At 32.1% G+C, this 20,895-nt stretch overlaps 1 protein-coding gene across 1 annotated transcript; it reads left to right on the top strand.

Annotated features, from left to right (window-relative positions):
* Positions 1-1,937: 1,937 nt before the first annotated feature.
* On the top strand, positions 1,938-17,676 carry LOC143054537 (uncharacterized). The gene is made up of 7 exons (XM_076227558.1): positions 1,938-2,575; positions 5,618-5,834; positions 6,841-6,927; positions 9,476-9,574; positions 10,297-10,380; positions 13,470-14,660; positions 15,810-17,676. The coding sequence occupies exons 1-7, from the start codon at positions 1,955-1,957 to the stop codon at positions 16,280-16,282; spliced, it is 2,772 nt and encodes a 923-aa protein (XP_076083673.1). The 5' UTR covers positions 1,938-1,954; the 3' UTR covers positions 16,283-17,676.
* Positions 17,677-20,895: the final 3,219 nt, after the last annotated feature.

The raw sequence follows: 20,895 nt of genomic DNA, 5'->3' as shown, positions 1-20,895 counted from the left end.
ATTGGTAATTTTAAGGAAATTTTGCCGTTTTTTGTTAATATTTTGACTATTATTATAGATCGAGATAAACTGTAAACAGCAATAATGTTCAGCAAAGTAAGATTTACAAATAAGTCAACATGACCAAATGGTCAGTTGACCCCTTAAGGAGTTATTGACCTTTATAGTCAATTTTTAACCATTTTTCGTAAATCTTAGTAATCTTTTACAAAAATCTTCTCCTCTGAAACTACTTGGCCAAATTAAACCAAACTTGGCTACAATCATCATTGGGGTATCTAGTTTAAAAAATATGTCCAGTGACCCGGCCAACTAACCAAGATGGCCTCCATGGCTAAAAATAGAACTTAGGGGTAAAATGCAGTTTTTGGCTTATATCTCAAAAACCAAAGCATTTAGAACAAATATGACATGGGATAAAATTATTTATTTTTATTTTTTAAGGAAATTTTGCCGTTTTTCGTTAATATCTTGAATATTATTATAGATCGAGATAAACCTTAAACAGCAATAAAGTTCAACAAAGTAAGATTTACAAATAATTCAACAAGACCGAAATGGTCAGTTGACCCCCTAAGGAGTTATTGGCCTTTATAGTCAATTTTTAACAATTTTCATAAAATTTGTAAATTTTTACCAACTTTTTCCACTGTAACTACTTGGCCAAGTTTATTATAGATAGAGATAATTGTAAGCAGCAAGAATGTTTAGTAAGTAAGATCTACAAACACATCACCATCACCAAAACACAATTTTGTCATGAATCCATCTGTATCTTTTGTTTAATATTCACATAGACCAAGGTGAGCGACACAGGCTCTTTAGAGCCTCTAGTTTAGAAGTTCATTAACATGATTAAGTTGTTTTGTTTTTCCCTTTTCTAAATAGTAACCATTTTCTGTTGATGGATTAGAATTTAAGTAGATTGGCAGGTGTACTTATTTTCAGTGAACTCCCATTGGGGTATCCATTTTGTGTAAATGAAAACTCTCATCCGTTCGAAATAAAGGCAACAGTATTTTACCGCTGTTCAAAAGTCATAAATCGCTGAGAGAAAAGGTATCCGGGTTACAAACTAAAACACATCAATATTTGGAGGACACCAACGGAAGATCAGAAACACTGAAGTGCACCATAAACAAACGTCAATGCAACATACATGTACATGAAAACGAACTATTTGATAACAACTACCATATTCCTGACTTGGTACAGGCCATTTCATAAAGAAATATGGGTTGAACATGATTTTATGGTCAAATGTCGAAGGCTTATAGTAATATGGATATTTCTTCATCAATACCACTGAAAAGCAAAGTTTTATAAGAATCGTCACAGTTAAAGAGCTATATGATCAAAACGGACTTAGAAATAATAGTCAAAAGTAAAATCTCAAAAAAATACTGAAATCTGAGAAAATTCAAAACGGAAAGTCCCTAATTAAATGGAAAAATCAAATGATAAAACATATCAAACGAATGGACAACAACTGTCATATTCCTGACTTGGTACAGATGTTTTATCAACGGTCAACTCTGTCTCAGAGAGTTGAAAACTTAATTTCGTAATAATTTCTAATTGTATAATAAGCTTCGGCTACTACCTGCAAATGTGTACCTTTACGCATGTATTTTTATTGAATATGTCAGGACATTTTCGATGTTCGGAAACGCTTGTTTACCTTCGAAAATTTTACTTTACCTAAGGTAATTCTAAACATATTGACTTCTTCTATACACATCCAACTACTTTTAGAAAATCAATGAGGCAATTCAACATGTTCAATGCTATTATTATATTATTTAAATGACTTTACAAATTAAAAAAACCTTAAGTATTATCACGCGATCAATAATGTTTTGTCCAATGTCTACATGAAAACATGAAAATAAAATTGTATGCTTGCAATTAATATCCATTTTTGTCTTTCAGGTATTCGTTATAATATGGAATAATGAAGGACAAAAAAGTTAAACGACTGATGAAATCAGCAGTCGACACATCAACGAATGTTCTCCGTGCATTGTGTCAAAACAAACTATTGTCTGATCCTGGAGAAGATTTTCAAAGTTTTCTCACTAAGAATCTTCATTATTTTTTTCACCAATATGAAGAAGAAAACATACGATGCTGTGAATGTATGTTATCAAATTGTGAAAATACCAAGATTACCGATTTTCCAAAATCTGTTTTCTTGCAAGCATACGAATATAAAGGCGATCCAGCTGATGGGCATGTAGTTAAAGAAGAGGAAAACATAGTTCAGAAGTGTATGCATACGTATGAGACACGTAAAATTTCGTTAGATGAGCTTAAAACTGAAGCTTTATCGGTTTTTCTATTGCATAAAGGACATTTGTCTCCAGAGGAAAATGAAGCTATGAAAATTATACGATCTACTGTTCAAAGACTAGATGACACAAAGCAAGAGCAACCGCAGAACATGGAGGTCAAATGGGTTGATTTAAAAACAGCTGTAATTTCACTGACACATCCTCATTATTACCGTCAACTGGTTAAGGAAGTGTTTGATGAAATTTGTAAACTTGATAAATCAAATCCTGAGGCATCTGGTGTAAGTGTCAAATTGTTTTTTTCTATGAGAATATTCTTATGATTCAGAAGTTTCTTAATTTGAGTACCCCTTAAATAAGAATGCCAAATTTTGATTGTTTGGTAGCCAGTATATTTTTCACCTATTCTAGCCTTTTTTTCTCATTTCAAATTACATGTTTTTTCAACTCTGCCGGTGAATTTGGCTCAAACTCCATTCTATGCCGTGGTATTTGCAATTTTGGACAATTTTCGTCTTTTTTCTGCCAAAATTATTGGAATAACATAAATACAACACTAACGCTTATAAGTACACGAATAATTACTGCGGTATTATTAAAGTCTCTATTTTTGCTCAAAATAATGCATACACATGTTTATGGATTACAGCTTACTATGTCCCTTCATTAGTACGGAGAGTGTCAATCAAAATATATTCGGTGTAATTAATCAAATGTATCATTGTGTTCACGAATTTGATTTTTTTACTAAATTTTATCCTCAAATGTTTAGATGATCTTTAAAATTTTAGCTTTACTTTCATGTATAAAAACATATTTAGATGAGACATGGGTATCTATAAGACCAAAGAAAAAAAAATGGTTTTGTTTTCGTCAAATGTCTTTAATAATTTGGGCCTTGCACCTTATTGTGTAAATGTTTAATGTGTGCATATATTCAATCGGAGTGAGTATGTCCTTCATATAAAAGTTACACTATTTGGTGTAATTTCGTATATGATTAACAACAAACACTTACAACAAACAAGAAAATTGTTTTATCACAAATTATTTAGTTCTACAGAATTAAAGGCAAAACATTCATACTTACTATTCCTTATAGGAACGCTCTTTTGATACTAATATATTACAGTTGCCGGAATTCTTTGCAGTAATTTAATTTATAGGGCATCGGTCCTTTATTATATGTCATTAAAGGTTTGTTTTTTCGCAATGGTTATTTAAGAATGTACTTAAGTGAAGTAGCTCGAAATTTAAAAGAAAGCAAAAATTTAAAATTGATGCCAGAAGTTGTAAGAGCATAAGTTAGGGAACAAATTAAGCTAAAAATATTGATAGGTCATGGAGCTCCTTTTCGAGATATTTGAGTTTTAAAATTTGACAGGAAAAGGCTGACTTGGACTTTTACCTAATATTTGCATTGGTATTATTTGGGTTTCAAAACAAAAGAAAAAAATCAATACTCTGCTTAAATTTTGGTAAATGACTTGCTATGAACTATTTTAAGTCTTATATGAAAAAATAAATGGGTGTTATGGGGCAAAATGTTTAACCTTGTATCGTATGGGAAAAAACTAAGGAGTCCGAAAATCTGACACAAATTCCAAAACCTCACCTTAGTATATCCTGAGGTACGACATCAAAAGTTCAATGTAGGATGAAAACTTAAATGAAATAGTTTGGGGGAGGGGGTAAAATTGGTGCAAGTTTTGTTTATCCAAAATGGATTTTACATATATCCATATTGGTCAATCCATCTTTCCCAAATTAAGTTAAGAAGTGGTTTTATTTGGGGGGGGGGGGGGGGGGGGCAGTGATAAAAATATGTGAATTAAGTTTTATATCCTACATTTAACTTTTCATGTCGTCATTTATTAAAGATGAAATAACGATATTTGTTCAATCGTATTTGACCACAACTAACATAGTAATGTAAATGTAGATATGCATAAGCATAGTATTAATATATATTAAAAATAATTCAGAAATTAAAGAAAAGTGTCATTATCTGAAAGGTCCCAAATAACTCAACAATAAGATTTAAAGAACACAATACTAAAGAATATATTCATCAAATGAATTGGTGTTTTTAGATTTTTAAACTCCCTTACTGCTTTAAATTAGTTTGTAACTTGACCTTTTGAGTTAAATAAATGATATTGGCATCATTAACTTAGATTAAAACACGTAAATCAAGGAGTGTTTTTACATACTTCGGAAAACCCCTCGTAGTTCTCAGTGTTGCAATCTATACTGGGCCAAAAAAGTTTAGCAACAAAAATGTGAAATTTTATTTTATTACAAAATCATAGCAACATATAATTTTAATAACAACAAAATAGAATTATGACATGTCAGAGGCAACATGAATGTTTATCACTCACATTCATGAGGATTTTCTTTATATGGAGCGTGGGAGGGTCAAAGTGCGGAAATGAGTATAGTGTTATTCAAAATCAATTTCTCAGCCATGCCCTAAGTGTACCAATGAAGGATTGGCAGGCACACCAGCTGCTGTCTTTAGTCAATGCACTACTTTTGTTGCCGGAAAAAACTTGTCACGTGTTGACGTAAAGCGAAGGTAGCGCTCCTCCCTTGACAATAGTTTTTTTGGTCTACGAGATAACGACCTATCCTGTGCAGTTACAGTTTGTCGATATCTGTTTGTTAGTCTCTAAACTGATGCCTTATGCACATTAAATCGACCCACGATGTCGGCAACACTCATTCTGGCATCAACCATTCCAAGAGCTTTCTGACGGTCATTTTCGGGGAGGCCTGGTTGATGCCCCATGCAATTTTTTCAAAGGTGTATGTGTTTTTCTTATATAATTACCAATGGTGTGTTTCTGAACGTAAGGGAAAAAGAAATTTTTAATATCGTTTTAAAAGTACAGGTACAGAAGGTAAAACATCAATTACACGTGCAAAGCGGAAATGGCGCGAAATCAATCACCAGGAAAAAAGTACGACTGTTTTAAATTACAGGTAAAACTAAGGATTATATCAATGATGTTTAAATATTTTTTTTCCAGAAAGAAAAAAAAATAATTCAAAAAAAAGTGTTGTTAAACTTTTTTGGCTCAGTATATATTAGAAACAAATATTTGGATAAAAGTATGAGAACGTGTAAGAGTGAAAGAATACGTTTAAATTGAATTATAAGCAATCTAAAGCAAGTTGTCCTGTCTAATGGGTATATAAGGAACTTAACTTAATGCATTGCACAATTCATTATTAACAAACTAAACTTTGATTCATAAGTGTAATTTAAACTTAATATCTGTATCGATAAAACATTTATTTAGTCATTTTTTTTGTAGATCAAAAAAGAGAAAACGTTGAATCCATCAAAGGAATGCTGGATAAGCGACGAGGAATGGATAAGTGACAACGAAGGTCCTTCCATGAAAAACATTTCTGATGAAAAAACCATGCAGATGTTAAAAACATTTTCTAAGTCTGTAATACCAACTGAAAGAAACAACAAGTCTTCATCGGAAACCGGAGCTGATATGGACAAGATACTTATTCAGCCATGTACGAATTCTCATAACTTTTATTTTAAAAAAATAAAAAAATGTGAAAGAATCTATAAATAGGAGGTCAAATGAAATTGGGAAATAAAGACATATCTTTTGTGTAAAATCATTTTGTGAAAGAATTTCTATAACAAATAATTTGAAGGTTATGATATGCTACTCAAAATTAGTTTGTAATGGCTAATTGGCTAATTGACTCTCAAATTGTACTTTTGTCATTAAATTTAAAATTTTGAAATATATCTAGCAGGATATCATTCAAATCAAATTGATATATATTTATATATATATATATACATGTGTGTGTGTGTGTGTGTGTGTGTGTGTGTGTGTGTGTGTGTGTGTGTGTGTGTGTGTGTGTGTGTGTGTGTGTGTGTGTGTATATATAACCTGCAATTCTAAAAGAATCCCTGTGTCATGCTGCACACAATTTACGAAATATAACCTTCAACGCACACAGCTCGACTTTTTGACAAACTTTATATCCATTAAAACTAAAACTAAAAACCACTGTCAAATTTTATGACAATTGATAACGTGAAAAATGAAATGTTTTGCTAGCATGTGTTACATTCATTTTTTTTTTATTTTCCTCACGATTTTTTCCATCCTCTATTTTTCAAAATATTTTAAAAGGTTAGTAAAACAAGTCATCTGTTGTGACATTCAATTTCATAATGGCTTTTAGTTTGAGTAAGAAGGTAGAATGCTACTTTTGATTTCGTTAGTTTTAAACTTTCAAACATTAGTAGTTAAAAATCGTTATTTTGGCCAAAGCGTTAATAGATGAAAGACGTAAAAGAAGAAAATGGATTTATGGCAAATAAAGAAAAAGACGAAATAAAAACAAAAATTCACAAACGCAAAATAAAAAAATCAAAATATTGAGTAACACGAATCTACTAATTTTCGGGAATGACCGCATAAATTTCTATCTTCTTTCATTGATATCATTTATTTATTCATTTTTTTTTTTGTATAACTTTTTGCTACTATTATTGCAGGTGCGATAGAAAAAAAAATTGGAAAGTTGACTCTAGATGTGCAGTATCAGAAGATTATCAAAACTGACAAAGTTGATCCTTCTTTTGGTAAGCTATCATAACAATTACACGTTTGATAAGTCATTGTAAAAAAAAACTGTCATAACTTCATATTTAGGAAAAACGCACATAATTCATTTCAAGTCCAATTTATGAATTATGAAATATAGCATGGCTGCTGTTAAATTAAAAATGTATGTCATATTTAGTAAAGGGGTGTCAAAAGGTACAAACGGGATATTCAAAATCGAAATCAAACAGAAAATTTCACGGCATAAACGAACAGACAAACAATAACAGTACACAAAACTCAACATAAAAACTGAAGACAAAGCAGCACGAATCCCACTTAGGGTCGGGGTTGATCTAGGGTGACCTGGAAGGGTAATTAGATACTTCAAATGACATCCGCTGTGTTGTTCATGTAAGTACATATCCCGTGATAAAGTCTTATTAATATTTATCTAACATTGATATATAGTTTGGAGAATTTGAAATCAACTTAAACGATAAATTAGAGGTAATATTAGATAACCGATGTTCATAGATTAATTCCGAATACACAAATACAATTCAAGTTTATATAAAAACTCTTTTTTTTCTGACTGATGATTTTCAGTATCTATAAATAAAGGGCAAACAAATCATTGTAAAATTCAACAAGAAACATGCATATTATGATCTTTTATTTGTAACTACATTTATCAGGATATTTTATGCAACGGTCATACAAGTGAGAAGTTTAAGTAGCAATAAAAACAGTTTTAATCCACCATTTTCTACAAAGGACAATGCTTGAACCAAGTCAGGAATATGACAGGTGTTATTCATTCGTTAATGTTTTGAGCTTTTTGAGGTTACTTTTTGATGAGAGACTTTCCGTTGTGAATAAACTCATCATAGATACCAGGACTAAATTTTGTATATACGCCAGACGCGCGTTTCGTCTACAAAAGACTCATCAGTGACGCTCGAATCCAAAAAAGTTAAAAAGGCCAAATAAAGTACGAAGTTGAAGAGCATTGAGGACCAAAATTCCTAAAAGTTTTGCCAAATACAGCTAAGGTTATCTATGCCTGAGGTAGAAAAGTCTTAGTATTTCAAAAATTCACAATTTTGTGAACAGTAAATTTATTAATATAACCACATCAATGATAATTCATGTCAGCACAAGTGCTGACTACTGGGCTGGTGATACCCTCGGGGAAATAAATCTCCACCAGCAGTGGCATCGACCCAGTGGTAGTAAATAAACTCATCATAGATACAAGGACTAAATTTTGTATATACGCCAGACGCGCGTTTCGTCTACAAAAGACTCATCGGTGACACTCGAATCCAAAAAAGTTAAAAAGGCCAAATAAAGTGCGAAGTTGAAGACCATTGAGGACCAAAATTCCTAAAAGTTTTGCCAAATACAGCTAAGGTTATCTATGCCTGAGGTAGAAAAGCCTAAGTATTTCAAAAATTCAAAATTTTGTGAACAGTAAATTTATAATTATAAAGTTCAAACACATCAAAAGAATGGATCACAACTGTCATATTCCTGACTTGGTACAGGCATATTCTTATGTAGAAAATGGCGGACTGAACCTGGCTTTATAGCTAGCTAAACCTCTCACTTGTATGACAGTCGCATAAAATTCCATTAAATTGTCAACGATGTGGGAACAAAACAAACAGACACAATAAGTAAAAATGTCAAAAATAGGGGTACAACAGTCAACATTATGTTATCATCTTAATCACTATAAAAACAACAAATGTAACGAAGAAGCACAAAAAGGCATACATCAAATTTAACATCCTCATTTTGCTTATATTATACGATTTTATTTATCTATGTAAAATCTACCCATAAAGAATGGAAGGTTTTCAATACTGGTGTAAAAGTGCGCGTTTGAAATTCGCACAGGTAGACATAAAATAATTTTGTCGTTCAAAGTATGACGGCATACATAAATGCAGAGTCACGTAAAGTAGATATAACAAAAAACAGACTTAACAGTAAAAGTAATAATAATTGTGTGGTTCAAAGTATGACGGGATACATAAGTACAGAGTCACGTCAAATGTATATCACCCAAAAACAGACTTAACAGAAAAAGTAGTATTAATAAATGAAATAGTTTTGTCATTCAAAGTATGACAAGATACATAAGTAAAAGTAAAATTAATAAATAAAATATTTTTGTCGTTCAAAGTATGATAGTATACATAAGCACAGAGTCACGTCAAATGAATATCTCCGTCTATTATAAATTGAGAACACTATTTTTTTAATGGCAAACAGAATCAGCGACTTCTATATGAAATGTAAACTGTAAGCCAACTTATTTAAGCGGATACGTTATATCGCGTCTTACCCTTTGTAGTCCACTTTACGCCAAATTAATTTCGCGATTTTTTAATTTACTTGGTGTAGTTTTACAAAGAAAGATCCAAGCTTAACATATACGCGACAATTTATATTCTTGTTTTTTTTTCTTCTCGTGAAAGTCGGGGGAAAAATCACCCATGAAAATAAGTTGGTTTACAGTGATGTGTTATTTTGTATTCTTTTTATATCTATGTCGTTATTTATCTTTTTTGTTAGATCCTCCGTTTACTTTTGAAATGACTGTGACATCGTTAGAAATGCCTGTAGATATCTTTAAAGCAACACGTAATGCTTTCGAAGTGTGTGCAAATGGACGTAAGTGTTTTTAAAATGCATTAAGAATACCTTTCGGTACTGTGCTATTTTAATTTTGTTTTCCCAATATCACCAACATTTCTTAAAAGACATCCATTTTATAGGGAAAAAATCGTTTGATCATTACTGGTGGAGTTGAATGTTTATTTTAATTCTATAAATCCAATATATGCTTTATCAAATCAAATCACAATAAAATACTCGGAAAAAAAGAACGAGTGATATAGGTTTGGATTTTTGTGTCATTACTTAATTTTTAGTTCAAATCTTTTTTAAGGGCGAACATCTTGAATAGTTTAAATTTTTGTTTTGCCTTTGCAAAAATCTGAACATGGGGATTTTAATATTGCGACGATGTCGTAATAAACTGTTGTTATACAGCCGTATTTTCGATTTTCGTGATTAGTGTAGGTTTTCAATTTTTACACTTAGAGTTTAATTTTATTTGGTTAATATAATGGTTGTAAGCTGAAAATATCTATTTGCTATTGGAAATAATGTGTGCACAAAACTTACAAACTTTCAACCAAACATTGAGACAATTGCAAGATATCATTTAATATGCTTTGTCACACAACTTCTTCAACTGTAGTAATGGAACTAGCTAATTCTTTTATTTGGTAAATTGAAATGTTTAGCAGAGGCCGTAAGCTATCTAGTTTTAAAAACCTTCTAAACGCCTTTAGTTATATATTCAAGCAAAACAATGTCTTGTATTTTAGGTGTAAATTATCCCGGCACATTTATGTGTGATGGATTCATTGTTGATTGTATTGTTGATAGAAGACTAGCGAGGAAGCCATCAGGTAATGTGTTTTAAAGAGAAAAGCATATTTCTCAAAATATTCAGGATGACTAAAAAAGTAAAATACAAAAAATACCATTCTTCATGGAAAATTCAAAAAGTCCGTATTCAATTTAAAAAATCAAAAGCTCAGACACATCAAACGAATGGATAACAACTGCCAAAGTCTTGACCTGGTACATTCTTGTGTAGAAAATGGTGGATAAAACCGGTTTTATAGCTAGCTTAGCCCCTTCAATTGTACGACAGTCTATAAAACACCGTTATATTTTATATTTGATTATGTATGGTATGATAGGCCCCGACATGACACATATAGGTTTGAATAGAGTTTTGTTTTGTATAAACCATACTTCTATAGCATCATTCATGAACAAAAGCAATGCATATATAGTGCTACTGTAAGCTGACTTTATTAGAATTCATTTTTTTTAAATAAAAATAATTCATAATTTTTATATCTTACATTGGTTTCAATGTAAATACCTTCAAAAATTCAAAGTTGTGGTTAATAAATAAATAAATTGTAGCAATTGGACTGTACTTTCACACCATTTAAATTTTGTAGCGAAACAAATTTTTTTAACACATCTATTAAGCTTAACATTTGTCCAATTCTAATAATATTAAATAATATATTCTCGCATCGGAAGTCTCGTTGAAGCGTTGTGGCGGATCAATGGTTCGAACTCGAACTCGATTTCAATTTACATTTTCAGCTTATCCGATAAGCACGCAGTATTTAGGAGTAAGAAAAAGACTAGTCAGCATGGAGTAATATGTCCATGTATGTTGATTCTTCGTGCGGGTTGTATTTATGAACAAGCATGTTAAACACGCGACTCAGTGAGGTTGGTCTAGTACTAAACAGGGTTAATATTAATTTCATATTGACATATGGTCATCTTGAATATGTATTTGATTTACCACTGTACGTTAAGCATAGTCCGATATATGATTTTTTTCATGTTTTCAGCATGTTCAGTAATTGATATAAACCACCAAGCCAGAATTCTATATCCTAAATTCGAAATACATTACCGTTAACATAAAGTTACTGTCATTTCATTTAAAAACAGTAGCTTATCTCTATGCTGCACTGACAATAATTATGTCAATGTTGTATTCAAAAACTTTTTGGCATTCACTCGTTCAAAGTGACATGCTGAGGTCGTAGTAGTTAAAATCGATAGACTGGATTGTTTTAGTCCACTGTATGTAAATGTTGATATCGAAATCAGCATTTAATTGATTTAGGCTATCCAACATGAACAATAATTTATATTCCACATTGAGTATCATATTCCCCTCTGACATGTTCAAAATTGCGACCAATTAATGTGCACAACGTTTTGAAAGTGTTTATTTCAAATAGCGAAAGTAAAACAATAAGAGTTGTGACGTAAGAACAAAATATAGAAAAAATGAACTTTTCAAAGAATAAATTATTAGGTTGTGTACAAATGTTGAATTAAAAAAGCGAGCATGAAACGGGAAAATTATAATATCTTATTATTTATTTGCCTCGGTTTATGGAGATATGATGATTTGTTCACACACTCAGAACAGGGCTCGACATTAACGCTTGTCCGATTGTCCGGGACAAGTGCACACAGGTGTCGGGCAAGTAGATCCACCATACTACTTGTCCGATGGGACAAGTGAAAAATCAAGGTCAGATAAAAATAGATCAAATTCAAGACTTATACATTCCCAAAAATATGAATGATTGTTTTATTGATCATACTTAATGAAATAATTATTCATTGATTGAACCAGAGACATATAAAACTTGTATAATATGTCTCTGATTTGGAGTATTGAACATGCTGGCAGCCATTGACCAGGGGGATATAAGTAAGGGGAAAGAAACCAATGTTAATGTATCTTCTTAGTATAAGCTTCCTTGAATTAGGAGCACCTCCATATATGGAGTTTTACCTAAACTTTTAAATATTAAATTAAAGTATGTTTCATTTGATTTTGCTTTTATGCATAACAATACATTAAAAGAAGTTTTATTTGATAAGATCTATGACATGTGATATAAAAATTTAAGATGAAAAAAAAAAAAAAAAATCTAAAAAGGCAGATTTTTTAGTGAAATGTGTATGTACCTCATGATCATATATCAATGTATATACAAATCAAAATAAATTGTAAAAGCTTGTTTTGACATCATCAATAAATTAAAAAGGTTTACTCATATACATGTTCAAGGTGGCCAGGTGTATTTACATCCTTGGTTTAACCCATACCACTACTAAAGAATGAATAGGTCCATAGGGGAACGTAGTGGTTTGGGAAGAAATGATGATTTAATGATTGACAAATGATAGTGACATTGAGTCAGAGAACACAGTCTTGCAAAAAAACTTTCTTTCTGAAATAATGAAATGTATTTTGATGCGGTATTCATATAACATTACAAAATGCTCCTTTTATTAGGTACAATCAAAGCCCAAGTGTTATTATTGCATAAATCATCAATATGTTAGATTTTCAATTATGAATTCGGACAAGTGAGTTAAGAGTTCGGACAAGCTGATTTTCTTGCCACTCGTCCGAAGGGACAAGTTAGAAAAAATGTTATTGTAGAGGCCTGCAGAACGTCCTATTTGCCTCGGGCATGGCCCACTGGAAATATTTTTTTTCTCTAAATCATGCCGGGTAAGTAAATGCAGTCTGTTTGCTTTGGTTCACTCATCGTATTCAATTTTATGGAATTTTTTCGACTTTCATGCAATTTTAGCTACCGATAAAACTAATTCACTTTTTTCTGCTTACGAAAATGCCCGTACCAAGTTAGGAGTATGACGATTAAAATCCATTCGTTTGATGCGTTTGAGTTTTTTGTTTTTACTTTTTGATTACGGACTTTCAGTTTCGAATTTTCCCCGCAGTTTTGAGTTATTGGTATTTTACTTTTTTTCTATACCATGGCACATTAATGCTTTTGGAATGAAAATGCCTCATCAAATTTCTGTTTCTTCGATTTCAAAATTTTTATTAAAAGACAAAACATGTAGATACAGTTTTTAAAGGTTTTTAGCTTTTAGAGGGAATAACTCAGTTCGTTTTGAATTTCAGGACCTTGGCCGTTTGATGTAGACATGCTGCGAGAATCCATAATAACATATGAGTTTAAAAGACTTTTGAACAACCATCACAGCTTTCAGGAGCAATCTTTCACTAACAAATTATGGCATGAACGGTTCTTACGCAGTATCAGGTTTTGTGTACCCGGAAAGCTCGGCACTAGTATAGGATTGGAATGTCGGTATTTGCTGTCTCATTCTAACCAAAATGATGATGATTTCATGGATATCTTGCATTCGGTATTAACATCAGCAATCGCGGCACAACATTATAACTGCTCAAAGGCATTGGCATGGAAGTTAACCAGACTATTTGTCAAATCGTTTAAAAAGAAGCAGTTCTATGACGTATGGCCAGGTTTCATCTGTAATTGTAAAGACAAATGTGAACCTTTGAAAGATTATGAAATATGCTCATCTGACATTGTTATAGTTGTTGAGGTGTATGCAGTCGAAGATGTATTTCCACGACCGAATGTGTTTCATGGTATTCAAATTACCTACAAAGTAGTAAAAGGATATTCACCAGAGGCAAATTTAATATCAAAAGAAATTGACCAGTATCAGAGTGTGGAAGACAATGCATGTGCAGTCAATGTCTCAAATGATCAAGCCCAACAATTCTTTTCTGCCCACAGCAAATTGTGCCTTATTACAAAATCTTCCTTAAGATCCAAAGGCTACAATCGGAAAAAACAGAAACAGACGTTTGTGAAAGAACCATGTATCCAGTTGTTTTGTAGGTTTAAAGGAGTCATTCCCGTCGGTGAGAAACATTTTCCTACAACGATAGACTCAATTGCTACAGATGTTTTAGAAGGATATCCACAATTACTAGTCAAAGATGTTAAAATTGGAAGTGAAGTTGGTAGCTCATGTCGAACAGGAACTTTGGGTGGATTTGTTAAATATCTTGGTGAAGATGCGCTGTTGACATGTGCTCATGTGGTTCTTGAACGAGATCTCCTTGGTCCAAATGCAAAGAGATCGGAAATGCACGAGAAACCCATTGTTGTTTATTGCAGAAATCCCGACAAACAGGTATTTAAATGTGGGAAACTGGTCAGCTATGTATTTCCACCAGAATTAAGTGAAGGCACCAGCGTTGATGCAGCGATTATCAGCATGGATCCGTTTAGCCGAATAAGTGAAAATGTTGTTGCCGTTGACAGCGAAGGCCATTGTAAGTATTACTGTAAATGCTATAAACAACTTTTTACCCTAGTAATTCTTGGGGCCTTTTATAGCTTGCTATTCGATGTGAGCCAAGGCTCAGTGTTGAAGACCTTACTTTGACCTTTAATGGTTCACTTTTATAAATTGTGACTTGGATGAAGATTTTTTAATAAGATTTCTTTGAGTCTGACATCTTTGCACTAGCACACCAATTTTAACTTATAACTCAAAGATTTTCTTCCAGAACTCATCAATTCTATCTATCTTTAAATGCCAATCATTACATTTCCAACAGATGGAGAATAAATTCATCTTCAAAACAGCTGTGTTTTAAATTCCAACATATTACTAAGAAGTAAGACATGATTTCAGACCATAAATATAGAATGATTATATATTGTTCAAAACATTATTTTTGTCAAGTTAAAAAATATAGGTAAAATGTTAGGCTTTAACATGTTTAACAACGAGCATGTTTGTTCCTAATACTATTTTGTGGTACTCGAAAATGCTAATGAGGAAACTAATTGCTACACTGACCAAAGGGTACAGGCGTTGTTGCAATGAGGTCAAAGAAGCAGGAGTTGAAATCCCACTGAGAGAATAATTTACATTTCCTAACGTAAATGTGCAGAACTAACATTGTTGGGCTAAACTGATAAAGAATATATAAACAGATACGAACAATATGCTATAAACTCGTATTTTCGAATCATTGATAACAATCAAGCAACCTATACCACACGACCGACTAAGATATATAACATTTATATCTCTTTATATGAGTAATGTATTTCCTTGCTGGCTTTATATTGGCTTGTTACACAGTAAACATACCATAAAACCCTCTAAATATTTATATAGCCCTTTGGCTTAAACCAGTCTTTGCTTTTGATATGTGAAGAAGATAGACCAAATGTGTAATTAAGATGTTTGAATCAGTAAAGAAAATAACACAAGTTAGTTACAATGTTCATGTTTGGAAACCTTGCTAATGATTGTGTTTTGTTAAAACAAGGAGTGTCGTATCAAAAATGAATGCATACAAATAATAAAAAATCTTCTTGTATAAAACAAACGAAAAAGAGTAAAATAAAACAGTACTGTAGAAACATGGTAGTTTTCATTTAAATAGTATTACATATATTACTTTCAGGTCTTAAATCAATGTACTTACATCGCAACTATATTGACTACCGAGAAATTGGGACAATTCATGAGGTGCAGGTGGCTGCTGTTGGAGCGATTTCATCAGTTCAACAAAGACACGATAGGATCTGTTTGGAAGATAAAAAACAAGTTGAATTTGAAACCCTTGCCCACGCTGTTAGAAATAAAGTGAATCATTATCCAACGCCTCTGGGTATTAATGATTGTATTCATCTTGTTGATCACGCAATAAAACAAGTCGGAGATGAAGAACTAAAAACTCCTAGAACTGTTACGTTACATCAGCAGATTTCAATGCGCAAGGTGTCTTTTACACAAGGTGACTCCGGTATGTGCATCTATGTCAAATGTCCGGACAATCAGTATCGTTGCCTAGGAATGGCCATAGCATCACACCCAGACGGTGGATGTATCATTACTCCGATAAAGGCCATTTTATCAGCATTTAAGTTAATATGAAATATTTAATAGATGCATAGTTATAAATAATATTCATAATGTATTTAAATCCATTTCAATGAAAGATGGCATGAAACCATAATGTTGATTCTGGACTAAGATTTTTTCTACCGTCTGATGTCCTATTGTTGAATTTGGGGGTTGTGACACCAGAGAACAGTCCATATAGATAACTCAAATGATAATATATGTGTTTTCAAGCAGCTAAATCATGCACCATATCTTCTTCTTTATTTAACTCTATGAATATGTAGCTTTTTTAACGTACAATCCCATTTAAGGGGGTTCGCGGGTCTAAATCATTTATATAGGATTTCTCTATATTTTTCTATATAAAACAAACTTTATCTTAAAGTTAATAGAAAAATAAAATAAAAAAGTGGGGTTACCGTTCATTTGCGCTCACAATCTGCCTTCGAAAGAAGCATACATTTTTGTAAAAGTGGGTTTTTTCTGTTGAAGAAATAGGAGAAATAAAGTTAATATTGAAATAAAAAAAAGAAATTTATTACAGAAATCGCTTAAATTTTACAATAATTTAGTTGAAGTACAGCTTATATGGAAATCATATTAAAAAATATAGGTCACCGATTAGTTGAAAAAGATATTTCAATTTTAAAGCAAAAAAATGACATTTTTCCATCAAAGGGAGATAATTTGGAACTTTTTCAATGATGTATACATTTTAAAAGTCATCTGGGGCCAACACGATTTGATTGTTTTGAATGATTTTTGTACCATATGATAAACTAACAACTACAAAAGGTAACAAATAAAATTTGTAATGAAAAACAAAAGTTTGATTTTTTTCTGAATTTTTTATACCCTCGAGCCTCCTTAACTCAAACAAAAGGTCAATCAATCATCATTTCTCTGTACATGCGCTTACACATGATTGCATTCTGTGTGCTTTTAATTTTGTGCACATAACTCTTACATTTAATGGATATGACACCGGTGACCCGTTTGTATACAATAGTTGTCTCTTCGACAAATCTACTCAATGCGAACGTCCCGCATTGCCAAAGAGATACTACCCACCAATGTTCAAAAGATGAGGATGAAAGCAATTAAAGGCAACTGCACAGCATTTTTAAAAGAATGAGAAAACCCCATTTCATGTAGTCCCCTATAAAAGGCGCCGAAATGAAAATATTCTAATGAGAAAACTAACAACCTCATTTATAATAAAACAACTTACGAAAAACATATATAATCGACATGAACCAATGACAACTAAGCGGCTTTTAAAAAAAATTGACACTAAACGTACGTAGTATTTTATTTCTGATAATTTCATATTAAAGCTATACTGAATTGGTTATAACATGTATAAAGAGATGTCATTTTAGCCATTCTTGCAACAAATGTTTTACAGATTAAAATTACAATTTCTTATCTTTGTTCTGTCTTTTTCAAATTGATTTTACATGGTTTCTGTTTTTGCTTTTTTTCATTTTTGGTAAAACTTTGTTTTTTTTTAATCATTTTGTTTGCTTGTCAATATGAATGTCGCACACAATGTTTAAAATGCATAAATGATCCAACGTTGTAGCATGCTGTTTTATCTCTGACACTCTCGTCTTTTATCAATGTTTAATAATAGTTCATGTCTTCATATACACGAGATGTGTGCAAGAAATCTAAATATTAGTATAATTGCCAATGAGACAACTATCAATCAGAAGCCAAATGACGTCAATGCTAGCTACAATAGCTCATTGTACAGTCTTACGGAACAACAAACAGTAACCACTGAGAATAAGCACATCCAGAAGGTTATGGGTTAATCATGTTTGAGGGAGCATAACCCCTCTCTGTCACCTCTAACAGTAGTGTTTCAGCTCACTAGTTGAATAGACTATTACTAGTTGAACTCAATAGACTATTACTAGTTTAACTCAATAGACTATTACTAGTTGAACTCAATAGACCATAACTAGTTGAACTCGATCAATATAGAAAAGCTAGGGGAAATATTTTAAAGAGACGGAAACACAATATCACAAAAATATATTTAGAGATTATAATTCAATTTCGGACTACTACAGATAAGTGTTTCACATTATGTACATGTCAAGCTATAAAAATTGTCCTGATTCTAAAAAAAAAAGTAACAACCACTGCAATAGGCTACTAATGATCTGTAGTTAGAACAACCTTTGTTCTATAAAGGACAAACAACATTCGATTGTGATTGACTGATTCCTTATATGACATGCCAATAAACATGCACCAGGAGCGCATTTCGTTTACAAAAGACTCATCAGTGACACTCGAAAAATGTCAAATAATGTACAAAGATGAAGAACATTGAGGACACTAACTTCCGAATGACTTTGTCAAATAAAATGTAACGTTAAGGCAATATATTCTGGATAATTCAAATGCTCAAACTATTCAGTTGCACTTATGCAAGACAGGCATTTAAAAATATTCTTGTCAGATAAACATTTTCACCCTACAATCACTCCATATTCCAAATACAGTTGAACTATTGCTTATAGAACATGAAAAACAGACCAAAACAAAACAATTTTGTATTGACCAATGAACCATGAAAATGAGGTCATGGTCAAATGAAACCTACCAGACTGACATGTACCCAATAACAATTATTCCATACACCAAATATAGTTCATCTACAGCTTAGAAAAACACTAAATCACGTAATGTGAACCTTGATCACTGATCCATGTACTGAGGTTGTGGTCAGGTGAACCCTGTCTGAGGGACATGTAAACGTTGCAAGGAACCTATATGTGAAATGTAGTTATCCCTATTACTCATAAGTGGAAACTTCACGACAAACTCCAACCAGATGCTCCGCAGGGCGCAGCTTTATACGACCGCAGATGTCGAACCCTAAACAGTTGGGGCAAGTATGGACACAACATTCAAACTGGAAAAATAGTTGACACATCATAGGTTTCTGACACAGAATGAACGTGGTCTTATAAACTTAACTTGCTTTTGAGCAATTCGCTATGAAATAATTTCAGTTCAAATTTCTAATGTAGCTTGCAACAATAACTACTCATTTAAATACATCATAAAATAATATAAAAAAATATAAAATGGCATTTAATTAATATTAATGTAAAGTAACTTCTAAAGAACTATAATGACAGCTTATCATCTCAAGACAATCATCATTTCTTAATACATAATTTTTAAGCAGTGTAAAGGAGGTAATCAAATATATATATAACAGGTTTTTTTAAACGGAATTGGGATTACCTCCTTCATACTGCTTTTAAATTGTCTTAATTGCCTTTAACCAGAAAACCCCTGTTTTTCCCTTTTTGTAAAATTATTTGAGCCACAACCCCCCATAACCATCCCTTTGTAGTATGGAATCTTGTGGTATAATTTCAGAGAGATTTATACTACTCATTTAAATACATCATAAAATAATATAAAAAAATATAAAATGGCATTTAATTAATATTAATGTAAAGTAACTTCTAAAGAACTATAATGACAGCTTATCATCTCAAGACAATCATCATTTCTTAATACATAATTTTTAAGCAGTGTAAAGGAGGTAATCAAATATATATATAACAGGTTTTTTTTAAACGGAATTGGGATTACCTCCTTCATACTGCTTTTAAATTGTCTTAATTGCCTTTAACCAGAAAACCCCTGTTTTTCCCTTTTTGTAAAATTATTTGAGCCACAACCCCCCATAACCATCCCTTTGTAGTATGGAATCTTGTGGTATAATTTCAGAGAGATTTATACACTTAAACTCAAGTTATTGACTGGAAACTACAAAAATGCTTATTTTGGCCCCTTATTCCTACATGTTCAAAGAATTAAAGCCCAAACTGAATCCCAGCATTCCCTTTGTTATATGGAACCTTGTGGTACAATGCCAGAGATATATACAGTTACACACAAGTTATTGTCCAGAAACTAGAAAAATGCTTGTTTTGGCCCTAAATTCCAAGTCTGTTTGTCCCATAACCCTTACAATGAATCACAACATTCTACTTATGGTATTAAACATTGTGATACAATTTCAGAGCAATTGAAATACTTATACACAACTTATTGTCCTGAAACTAGATAATTGCTTGTTTCCAGACCCTTTGGGCCCCTTATTCCTAAACCTTGGGGATCATAACCCAAAAAATCAATCCCAACCTCCCTTTGATGGTTATAAACATTGTGTTAAATTTAATTAATTTCCATTTACTTATACTAAAGTTATGATTCGGAAACAATGCGTCTTGGGACGAAGACAGACGACAACATGATAGAATTATACGAAGCAAATAATATTTTGCGGTCTTATAAAAATAGTTCATGCAGTCGTTGAAACCATGACAATGAGGTCAAGATCTCGTTATATTCAAATTCCACAAGATGTCCCCTACTCTCTGATGTAAATTCAGAATATATTGTGAGGTTTTAACTAATGTGTATAATTCCACAACTCAGTATAGCAATAATTAGAACTTGTATTCTAGTATCGAATTCGACATACACAGTCATCTCAGTACCAGAATCTATGACAAACGAGACGATTTTAATTTTGAAATTATCAATTTCCCCCACCTTAGTAGTAATATACAACTGTACCAACTTCACCTGCATATGGAATA

The sequence above is a fragment of the Mytilus galloprovincialis genome, chromosome 12 (assembly GCF_965363235.1).
Source record: "Mytilus galloprovincialis chromosome 12, xbMytGall1.hap1.1, whole genome shotgun sequence".
NCBI lineage: Eukaryota > Metazoa > Mollusca > Bivalvia > Mytilida > Mytilidae > Mytilus > Mytilus galloprovincialis.
This window is presented reverse-complemented; position numbering and strand designations above follow the sequence as displayed.

Coding starts and splice junctions, on each gene's coding strand:
- LOC143054537 (XM_076227558.1), top strand. CDS start 1,955: ATGAAGGACAAAAAAGTTAAACGACTGATGAAATCAGCAGTCGACACA. Junction 2,576..5,617: donor CAAATCCTGAGGCATCTGGT/GTAAGTGTCAAA, acceptor TTTTTTTTGTAG/ATCAAAAAAGAGAAAACGTT. Junction 5,835..6,840: donor CAAGATACTTATTCAGCCAT/GTACGAATTCTC, acceptor CTATTATTGCAG/GTGCGATAGAAAAAAAAATT.